General features: G+C 41.1%; 1 protein-coding gene across 1 annotated transcript; it reads left to right on the forward strand.

Annotated features, from left to right (window-relative positions):
* The first annotated feature begins 108 nt into the window (after nt 1–108).
* klf1 (Kruppel-like factor 1 (erythroid)) lies at nt 109–3,740 on the forward strand. Its single transcript, XM_047577345.1, has 3 exons — nt 109–420; nt 1,279–2,134; nt 2,227–3,740. The coding sequence occupies exons 1-3, from the start codon at nt 346–348 to the stop codon at nt 2,400–2,402; spliced, it is 1,107 nt and encodes a 368-aa protein (XP_047433301.1). The 5' UTR covers nt 109–345; the 3' UTR covers nt 2,403–3,740.
* Nucleotides 3,741–11,684: the final 7,944 nt, after the last annotated feature.

Here is an 11,684-nt window from a genome sequence, read left to right on the forward strand (position 1 = left end):
AAGAAATGGAGACAGCTAAGTAACTCACACTTTTACGCTCCACCTCCTAACGGTTAAAACCTACATGAAAAAGAGAGATTTGAAGAGAGACTTGCAGCTGACAGAGATAGACAAGGGAGAGGAGGGAGAGATAGCAAAGGGGGGGATGACGAAAAGAAGACCGGTTTAAGGAACATTAGTTTCTGCGGCCTGTTAGCAACGAGTGGAGCGTTGGTGGGATGACAGGCCTGGTTTGACAATCGGTTAGTGAGGGTGAGAGGGTCATGTAAAACAGAAATAAAGAAAAAAAAAAGAAGCTTCACTGTTGTTCTAGTTGTTACACCTGCCGTCATATAAAAGTGCTTGATGGCTGTAACCCAGGCTGTACTCCCTTCCTTCAGCTCTTTCTCCAGCCTCTCTCACTCCAGTGACAATATGAAAGTAAGTAACATGTTTGATTCCTACGCTATAACAGAAAGAAACCATAGAAGTAATATTTTATTATTGCACTGCCTACTTGTACATTTTATTTTATATTTAATTTGACTTCTACTTGACATAACATTGAACAAATGTAATCAACCCAAACTTAAAACTGTTTATCCAGACTGACACAAACATGCAAGTTTTCATTTTCTTTTCTGGATATAAGCATTTTCAATAGCATATAATAAATAATATGTACTGTTTGTACAAAGTTGTTTTGAGAAACGCACTTTAAGTGTTTGATAAAATCTTGCTGTCATTCCTGGTGTTAGAATGCGCTCATTGTAAGCTGTTTTCACAACCTAATAATAATCTAACACAAGTCTGCTGAAGTGTTTTCAGTGTACGTGATGGGGGATAAACTCGACGGTAGGTGTTTGTGTATAAACGCGCTGTAACATTCAGCTAAATCTAACATGAGGCCTCAGCTTCAGGCTGAGTTAGACCCAGCTGCTTGGTAGCTTTCAAAGGTGTCATCTTAATTGGTCAAAACTTTGTCTCTGTGCTTCCACTATTTTTTATTTTAATTTTATTTTTTATAAAAACTGTAAATTTATTTAGATGTATTTGGTTGACAAATGAAGTATAACACAGAAGTCTTAGCCTAAACACTGGAGGATATTTTACAGAGAATTAAGTCTGTAGATTCACTCATACTGGATTCCCTTAGACAAATACAGCAAACAGTAACATATAGATAGACTTTGTGAGCGTGTCCTAGCAAATACAAATTCTAAGTAGAAGATTCTTCTTTATTGCGAGCTGGTTTCTATGGTGATGATCACTTCTTACTGCTCTCCCATCACCGCCCAGGTGTGGAAGTCTGATGCTGGCCCTCTCCCTCTCGACGCTCCAAGCAATAAACTGTCACCGAGCAGCTCCGAGCTGCTGCAGGTGTCTCAACAAATGGCAGAGGAGCTCCTGGATGATGACAGCCAAGCATCTTGGGACATCGAGTTCCTACTGTCTGATTGGAGCAACCCTTCGCCTGATCTTAACTCCTGTCTGGAGAACAACCACCAACGGCTCCCACAGCTCGACTCAAACAGAGCGTACCAGGAGACGGCCACGTTTAAGGACCAACCGGGACAGGAGAGTCTGCAGGTGAACAGTGGCAGCCTCATGGCTGAGCTCATGTCCCCTGTCGAAGCTACGACAGTCCAGCCAGAGCTGTACCACCGTGGTTACAATCAAGACCAAACGGGCCGGACTTCATTTCCCAGTGTACATAATGTAAATCAGTTTGATTTCCCCCAAGGAGGAAGTGTGGAGAGACATAGCAGAGGAGGCCCGAATAAGGTCACATCATGGGACTTCAACCCCTACTATGCCCAGCAGCACTCCTCCATGGTGACCATCCCTGACAGCAGGTTCATCCCGCCTCAGGCTATGACTCCAGACCCTCGACACTACAGTTACATGCCCCACTTTAATCACAACGCCAGCCTTTTCTGTGACTACACCCACAGCCAGGCCTCTGGCTATTTACCCCTTCTCCAGCAGCCCCTGCTAGTGGGACCACAGCTGCCCCCTGGTGGGGTGGAGGGAAAGCGTGGCAGAAGAGCTACAGGGAAGAAGAAGCCTGCCATCCACAGCTGTGAATACCCAGGCTGTAGCAAGACATACACTAAGAGCTCACACCTGAAGGCTCACCTCCGCACCCACACAGGTACCAAGCAAAGAAACGATACAACTGGCACATTTGATCTCAATATGTGATTATTTCACTCCTTAATGATCTGTTTTATGTTGAATTATCAGGGGAAAAGCCATACCACTGTTCGTGGGAGGGCTGCAGCTGGAAATTCGCCCGCTCTGATGAGCTGACGCGACACTACCGCAAGCACACAGGTCAGAAACCCTACGAGTGTCTGCTGTGTCAGAGGGCCTTCTCCCGCTCGGACCACTTGGCTCTGCACATGAAGAGACACACCTGAAGCGTGTGTTCTTGTGATGTTGTCTGTTTCTGGATCATTGTAAAGAGACAAATGACTCCATTTTAAATCAAAAGCGTATACAATCCGTTTTTTTTAATTATTATTATTGAAGAAAGACAGATATCAACTGCTTATAGAGTGTCCGCCTGTTATGAGAGCAGGGACTGATGGGGCCTCAAACAGAGATGAAGGACAGGCTACAGGTCTGGTCTACATCTGCATACACAACCAAACAAAGGACAGCTACTGTGGCAGTTTTATCAGATTTTGTTCAAATTTATGTGTTAATTTAGCCATTTATGAATCATCCCACACAAGCGCAGACTAGTTACTCACACAGAAAAGAACATCATCACAAACGAGATTTGCTTAAGGTGCTGAAATGGGTTATTTTCTTTCTTAAATACACACATTTCAACATCAAGGACCTTTAACTGATGTAACTTTCTCTTAAGAGAAGAAGAAAATAATTTATCGTCCTATACGTAGAAATTTGGCCTCTGCATTTAAGCCGTGCATTTTGGATACACACAAAGGTAGTGAACACATTTGGAGCAGTGGGCAGCTTCGTGTAGCATGTTCAGTGAGTTAGTTGTCTGGATCAGTGGTACTTTGGCTATGGACACAGGCCCAGGCCCACTAATCTAACCACTAGGTCACAGCTGCCCCACCATCTCAGCTACACACCAGATTCTTAGCATCACTTTTAACTTAGTCCTAAACATAGATCTAAACTCAAACTGAAGCGCTAAAGAACCAGATCCTCCTTCAAGTATAAGTCAAACGATTGAGAGGCCAAGTACACGACCATAAATTCACAATGTAAAGAAAGGGTGTCATGTGGTTCATTTTGACTAACACTGTACACTGTGGGCATGTAGTCACTGAACTTAACCTCCACCTAAAACTGTGTGGATCGTAGGTTAAACCATGATACACAGCAGCCTGTCCAGTAGGAACTGGCTGTGTCTCAGGATGCTTTGTAAGAACGCGTAGCTTTATTACTGCTGACATTATCTGATACCTGTGTGTGTTCAATTCTAATATCGAATGTAATGCAAACACATCATAGAGTGTATGATAAACTAATAAATGCATTTTCTGCATCTGTTGAATCATTTTAATTTAAGGAACACCGGCATGCTTCTATTCAGGCTGATTTAAAGCTGTAAATAATCTGCTCTCTTTCTCCGCTGTTTCTCATCAGTTCAAAATGAGCTACGTATTTATTCTCAAGATATTTTATGTCGACAGAAGATACTATATTATTGTACAATGTTTTTATATTCTCAAAGGAGTGCTTTAATGTCTAGTGATAATAAAGACGGTGTAAAGATTCGTCAGTGTGCCGTGATTTATTTAAGTGACACCCTTCACGTGGAAATGGAGGTTTTAAGTTATTCTGTGAGTGAGGAAACAGTTTGTGAAAAATAAGCATGTGCATTGTCAGCCTGTGGCCTTCAGGTGGCGGTCTCCTGTTAGCGTATCAGTCTTCATGCCTTCAGGCCGGTTGTTGGCAGTTGCAGCTGCTGCGTTTCTAATCTTGGGTGAGGTCAGGATGAGATCTGCTTATGTAACACAGCACTCACTGATTCATCCTGATTATGTCAGATGATGGAGGTCATCGTCACATCACAGAAAAGCAAACACGCTCACAGACCAACCTTTGCCACACCTGGTGAGGCATCCGAACATATGAATCTGAATGCCTCTGTCAGTTGATTTTAGTCAGGTTTTGCTCACATCTGTTTCTTATTCATTGTAAACAACCTTCATTAAAGCAGTAATGGTTCAAATCATCAACACAAATGTAAAACTTGGTAAAATATCCATCAAATAACAGCAGTACCCACATAATGAAATGGATAAGTGATGAAGCTTAGCTTTCTATCTTGCTTCATGTTAAATGTTCCCTGTTCATGTTGCATCAGCTTTATTCTACTAAGAAATGTTCAATATCATTCAGCATCCAAGCCAACAGTCCATTAGTTATTATATAATTATTATTAGTAGTTGTATTACTGACTTTTTTTTTTTTTTTAATGCATATAGTATTTATGGACATGTCTTTCTTTCTCTGCTGTTATCTTTTGAATTTTTCCTGCGGGGATCAGATTCCCTCGAGACATCATCTGATGCCATTTATCAAACTTCATACGAAGTTTTTACTAATGAAATGTCTCCCCAGTCCTTAAACAGACGCTGATGAATTGATCGTAGCTCTGCAGGTGGGCTGTTGTGTCACGCACAAAGACGGCTTTGTGAGTCCAGCATGTTGTGAGCTGGAGTCTCCGTGGATCATGTTTGTCCAGCGCATCCCACCGACGTTGGACTGGATCGAGGTATTTACTGGACGGGTCTGCACCTTGAACTTGCTGTTGTGCTCCTCAAACAATTCCTTAACCCTTTTTGCTTCATGCTATGTTGCATTATGTTGCGTTGTTCCTGGCCTCCAAGTTCACTAGATTCCAAACTGATCAAGTATGTGTGGGATGATGCAAAGAATCCCCTCCCAGCAACTCGTAGGACCCAAACACCACAACTAACAACATTCTGGGGGCATTTTGGAGGCACAAGGGAGACGTACACAATATTAGGAAGGTGGTCATAATGTTATGCCTGATCAGTGTGTGTCAGAGTTTGACCCAGGCTGCAGACTAAAAGCCTTTACCAGCAGCTTTGCTTTTGGTGCACTATCACTGGCTTCACTGGATATCAGTGGCTTCTTAATCCTCTAATCCAGGATGGCTTGATAACAGGTGGGCTGAGAAATGATCCATTCACGTTGTGCTCACGTTGATTTATCAGGACTCTACTCACAGCCACACATGACGTTACCATGTTAACTGCGGAGCTGCCGGAAACACTGGCCATAAAGAATTTGTCATCTACACCTACAGTGGATAAATCCTTAATAAGTTAGTGAAGGTCATGAGGCTCTATCTGCAGTTTATTTTAGTGTGGGTAGGTAATTTGGGATTTAGAGGTGAGATAAGGACAGAGGAGGAGTATTGACCTGCAGTACCCTGAAAAGAACAGACAATCAGTAAACTCTCGTCTACTTCTACATTCCAGTTCCTCTTCCCCTTCCCCCGTTTGCATCATGTTATACTTGTAGAGAGCTTATTATGCAGGCATTATGCATGACTGAAGTGTTATCAGTTTCCAAAACATGCGCTGAAGCAGAACTGAGACTTGCATTATTTAGCCATGACGTGTTTCTGAGCAAACCACAGCAGTTTGTTAAACATGCCTTTAATACAATGCCTGGGACCAGGCCAACGTTTAAAATCTGAGGTAAACTATTCCAATAATGCAACCTTTTGTGTGCACAGTTTTTAGCTTTTTGTAAATCCCCTGTGTAAAGTTATTGATAAAAAAAAATACTCATTAAACCACTTGAGCTGATAGCTTTATATAATAAAGTTACATATTTTCTTCCTCCCTGCCATCCACGTGAAACACAGAAGAACAAACTGAACACTGAGCAGCTGAAGCGAGGTTGACTGAGGACAGGCGTGCACTTAAATTGTGTCCCTTTCTTGTTTTTCTCTGTGGAAAAACACACGGCGAGCCATTTCTGGACATGCAGAGGCCATTTCAGGGCATCCCCAAACTAATGAGATTAAAAAGCAGAAAGAGAAACTTTGCAGAGAGGAAGCTGCTAACATGGCCGGTAATACAATTACAGACAGGATTTTATTGGCATTAGCAAAGAATTTTTATAAATGTAAATGTAAATACATTTCTGTGTTGGCTTCTCCTTGACCTCTGTTGCGAGAGAAGTCATAAAAATGCAATTAACTGTACATGTCTGTAAATCTCACAAAATCCATAGTTCACAAAACAACCGGATTTTAAAATGAATGAATGAATGAATGAATGAATAAGTGAATGGTGATTACACAAAGACATTGTGAGTGTAGTTCAGTGTGACTGTGTGAACGCAACAGAAGAGCAGACGAGAGCTTTTTTCATGCAGCAGCAGCAGCATCGCCTCAGTTCACCAAACAAACGTCTGCAGAGAAACTCTTAGACACGTTTGCCACGCAGTATATTGTAGCGTTAATATTTTAGGAGCTCTGCCTCTCCAGTGAGCATCTATAAATGGATTTTTTTCTCTGCATTATTAAAGCTCACTACTGTAGGGCGGCACTGATACTGGCCTCCAGAGACGTCTACCTGCTTTTATATTTTGTGGGGGTCTCATGGACAGAGGCCAACTGGCAGCCCTCGGCACCTGAGGCCTCCGTACGTGTCTGTTGTCACTCTCGATTTAACGATTTCTGTTTATATTACTTTAAGTTTGCGTGAGTGTGGGGAATAGTTTACTGTTTGTTTGCTGTTACACAACCCCACGTAATTTGGATCCCGTCCGAAAGCAGAATGAAGATTAGAGGAGTGAAAGGGACTGTGTGTCAAAGTGAATCGAGGGACGTAAAAAGCTTGGACACAGAAAGAGAGGGAGAGGGAGGGGGGGGGGGGGGGGGGGGGTGAGAGAACGGATTCTCCTGATTTGAACTTGAGCGAACTCATGCAGAGTCAAACGAGGCTACAGTCCGCTATGTGCACAGGCAGCCTGTTACTTTGTGCCTTCACGTACACGTGAATGAGCACGCGGACCCTCGCTGACATGGAGCATGCCCAAGACCCCATTTTCACCTATGCATTATTGTTGTCTTATGCAGAGCAGCAGCAGCTGAGCCACAATGATATCCAACTTTTAATCCCTTTGAGGATGCAGTTGCAGTTAACATACACCTTAACCACCTGAATTTAACAAAACAAATAAGTACAATGACAACAAGTTATTTAACCCCAACTGATGCAGTGAGTGGCTTCTCGTTTCTTACACAACCATGTGGAAAGACACATCCTGTGGTTGTGGAAAAGATGTTAGTCTGCTTGAGAAGGGTCAAATCATTGGCATGCATCAGGGAGAGAAAGGAGACGAAGAAGCAGAAGCAGAAACTAATAAAATCACATTGTCAAACAGTGGAAGGATAGTGGGGAACAATCATCTTCAAGGAAACAAATGTGGTCGATCGTGATCAGTGATCACTTAAACGTTTGGTGAAATCACTTTGATGAAAAACAACAGTAGAACTCAGGACTATGTTTAATAGTGAAAGTAAGAGCATTTCCACATGTATAATGCCAAGTGAACTGAGGGGACTGGGACTGAACAGCTGTGTAGCCTTGTGAAAACCACTAACCAGTGAGGCTAACCAGTAAAAAGGTTTTCATTTGCTAGGGACCATAAAGATTGCAGCAATCTTTGCAATGGAGCAATGGAGGAAGGTCATGTGGTCTGATGAGTCCAGATTTACCCTGTACCAGAGTGATGGGGCATCAGGTAAGAAGAGAGGCTGATGAAGTGATGCCCCCATCATACCCAGTGTTTACTGTACCAGCCTGTGGGAGCACTGATATGATCTGGATTTTTGCTGCAGTTGCTCAGGTCTTGGTTCAGCAACATGAGGTCAGCTGACTACCTGAATATACTGAATGACCAGGTTATTACATCAGTGGATTTTTTCTTGCCCTGATGGCACAGTCATATTCCAAAATGACAATACCAGGATTCATGGGGTTTAAATCTGCCACCAAGATCTTAAATAAAGATCTGGGTGAAAAATGAATGAAACGCTGGATGGAAATAAATCTTGCGACATTGTAGAAGCTTCTTAACGAAATAACAACACAGTGAATGCTGCTGTAATCAAAGCTAAAGGTGGTCCAACGAAATATTAGAGTGTGTGACCTTTGTTTTTGAGGAGATTTATTTATTTATTTATTTATTTAACTTTTTTGGTATTGTTGTTTTGGCAGCATATATTTAAAATCTGATTTCAGTTTTCACAACTCCTGACGTAGTTAGTTATTATTTGTGTGGGTTGGTTAGTATCAGCGTTTCATTTTAACAATGTGAAATGTCAGACTAACAGTGTTTCAGATTTATTTATTTCATCACATTCCCAGTGCCCTGTATTAAAAGGCAATGCTACCTAATTAGCCTAATAAATACCAAATAAGCTTCTTACAACAAAACCAGGGGCAATTTTAGGGTCAGAGCTTTAGGGGTGATCTAATGTCAAACTACTGTGACACAAAGCAATGATTTGGTTTACGAAGTAAAGAAAAGAAAATTTATTTCAACGAGAAGATGAAGTAGGAACAATAAGTGCAAAACAAAGATATGAGGGTCAATGAAGACACAAAGCAACACTGCTTGAGACACAACGTAATTCTGTCTCTCATTTTGGACAAAGTTTAAAAAAATGGACTAGGCACACCTATGAATATGGTTCTGACCTACATGCCAAGTAATGAGCAGTAAGTAAGTACACGCATGAATAAAACTACAGTAAGAAGGAACTTTACTCCATTCCTCCTCACAGTACTAGTACGAGTCAGGCTCATAGGCCTCTTTCCACTCATGCAGCTTTTCACATGATCTTAAAACACTCCTGGGGTCACTGTACATTTTTAAGATCCGTTTGCAACCAAGCTTTACCTTCCTTACTAATGTCTTCCAGTGTTGCTTCACATTCACATAATCTTCAATGCATGATGTCATCTACTTTATCACGTGCACCAGTCACTCCACCAGTCCAAAACACGATCTGCCACCATCGAACGTCACTGTTTAGGTGTTCCGATGTTTGACCTGCAAACATCCCCCACCTATAAGGGCAAACAGCTCCGTTTTATGTTCCATCAGTCCACAGGACATTTCTCCAAAACCTTCAAGACCTTTGTCCCACAGTGCTTCTGCAAACCATGGCTTGGCTTTTTTGTATTATTTTTGGAAGATGGTTTCTCTGTTGAGCAGCTTTCTTCTTCTTCTTCTTCTTCTTCTTCTTTTTACTGTGGATTTAAATATATATATATTTGTGTATCGGTTTCCTCCAGTGTCCTCACAAGGTCTTTGCTGTTTTTCTGGGATGGATTTGTACAACTGATGGAAAAAGTGTGTTTAAACTTCTGACTGTGTCTAGTAACTGTATCCTCCTGTTTCACATTTGTGCCTGGTTTCTGTTAAAAAAATAAATAAATTAAAAAAAAGATTGATCTCAATCCAAAAACTTTGAATATTCTTCTAATGTCTTAGACTTAGTAGTAATTGTAATCGTATTGTGTGGTCAAATGCCTTTCACGTGTTAACTGGGAGGTGGGTTGCTGGAGCCTATCCCAGCTGTCATTAGGCGAGAGGTGCGGTACAATCTTAACTATAAAATCCAAATCTCTCAAACATTCCAGTAAAGAAGTGTAAACGGAGAAAATTATCTTTATCCAGTAAATCAGATTGGTTCCCATAATATCTGAAGTACGTCACACACACAAATGTGCTCTGTATGTCTTTTACCTACAACGATTTATTAGCTTGCATCCTGCATTTTCTCTTCCCAGAAGTGTACATGTGCATCTGTCTAAATAAAATAAAAAAAAGAAAAAGAAACCCACACATAATTGACTTGCACAACACTACTGCTAGTGGCTAAATCAGGTAAGTTTAATATTTAGAAGTTTTTATTGGAATCAATTCAAATTATAATCTGCAGCAGCATGTATTTTGGCTAATGCTTATTTCTGGGAATTAAATTCAGAACATTGACTAATAGTTAAGCCTCGGCATGCAGATATTCACAAAATTTATTTCAGATTTTTAGTTTTTCTGTGTTTCTTGTCACTAATACTGTAGATAAGGAGCTAAAACAATCAGATTACTGCTCTGTGCCTGTAATGCAAAGTACCTGTTTACCCAGTAATAACATAATCGCATCAAATGGCTTTATTTTCATGCAGACTCAATTGGTGGCACAAACGGGGCAAATTATCTTATTCATCTTGTTTACTGTATGTTTACTGTATCTGTGTGTCTACAAGCAGCTGGTCACAGGAAGTGATCCACAAAGCAATTTGTTTAATTGATTTTTTGCCCATTAATATACCAATGTGTTTATGAAGAACTGAGTGTCCACTGCACTGAAAGTTTTCACAGGGATTAAATAAGCCTCGAACCCCCAAATGAAGATGGAAATTTTTGCAGATTTTGCACACATTTGCACAAGTTGCATAATCCGTGATACGGAGTGGAAACATTTTCACTGAAGGATGCTTATTGATGCTAATGAGTGTTACAGCATCAGCCTTCAGCACAACATGAAGGAACATGAGATTCGGGCTCAGAGCTGATCTTCGACGAGGCCTGTATGCACAAATACCGAGGATTATGATTTAAATCCCAATTCCCTTAATGAAAAATGTGGTTCATCTCTTGCGCTGTATATTGACCCAATTTCCCCTCAGGATTAATAAAGTAGTAAGTAGTATTTCTGATTCTGACATTCCTTTTGAAGCACGGTTATTGTGTTCAGTGTGTGGGTGAATGTAGAGTGTAAAGACGGTCATTTTTACACCTGGAAATCAACTGGTTGATTCTGGAAAATTACCCTAGAAACAAGTGGAATAAGACAAAATACTGTGCTAGTATGAACAGAATTACACATATCAGGAAACACTTCAAATGGAAATGTTTCAACGACTGTTCACTGCCACGAACGTTGGTGCACATATTCGTTCCCCCTGTGAATTGTAGGAACGTTGGTGACACCTTATTTTTTAATCCAGCTCCACCGTCAGGTCACAATAAATAAAGGTTGTGAAAGTTATGAATGCAAAACACAGCGGTGGCTGTTTTTATGGTAATTGGATGGTTAATTGTGAAGAACTGATGCCTCAGTAACAAAATGACTAAATTGGAGCCTGCAAACTGAAACGTAAGTCAGAAATCACCATCGATTTTCATTGGTTTGTTATTAAAAAGGTGTTTTTTTAGGATTGTATCCTACATTAAATGAGGTTCATGAGGATATGATAGTTTTGCGGTGCAGTTCTTGTGCTCCCGGAGCATGTCAGGAGAAATCTAAATACTTCATTTAACCTAATTTGCTGGCAGCCCTATCAGCCGAACTGTTTTCTTTTCGTAACGTATTACCTCAGCCTCTTCATAACATGTGCCACCGTGCAACACCGGGCATGCTCCAACTGGTCGGACAAGGTCATAGAAACAGGTCTATAAGTGACATTGTTGCTGTGAAATTGGTCCAGAGGGGACGTCATGAAAATAAATCAGAAGAGCAGCTTTGTTTACAGGAGTCTAGTGTGAGCAACGTGAAGACTGAGAGGTCAGTCTGAAGCGAATCCGTGTGCAGGGAGGAAGTATTACTGTCTAGCAGATTAGTCATGGAACAATGTTCCTTTTTTTTGCGTAACCTC

This window comes from Mugil cephalus, chromosome 2, assembly GCF_022458985.1.
Source record: "Mugil cephalus isolate CIBA_MC_2020 chromosome 2, CIBA_Mcephalus_1.1, whole genome shotgun sequence".
Lineage (NCBI taxonomy): Eukaryota > Metazoa > Chordata > Actinopteri > Mugiliformes > Mugilidae > Mugil > Mugil cephalus.

Bases quoted from the DNA above. Each gene is read 5' to 3' on its own strand.
- klf1 (XM_047577345.1), top strand. From the start codon at position 346: ATGGCTGTAACCCAGGCTGTACTCCCTTCCTTCAGCTCTTTCTCCAGC. The intron at 421-1,278 runs GTAAGTAACATG...ATCACCGCCCAG, and splicing joins ACTCCAGTGACAATATGAAA to GTGTGGAAGTCTGATGCTGG. The intron at 2,135-2,226 runs GTACCAAGCAAA...TTGAATTATCAG, and splicing joins TCACCTCCGCACCCACACAG to GGGAAAAGCCATACCACTGT.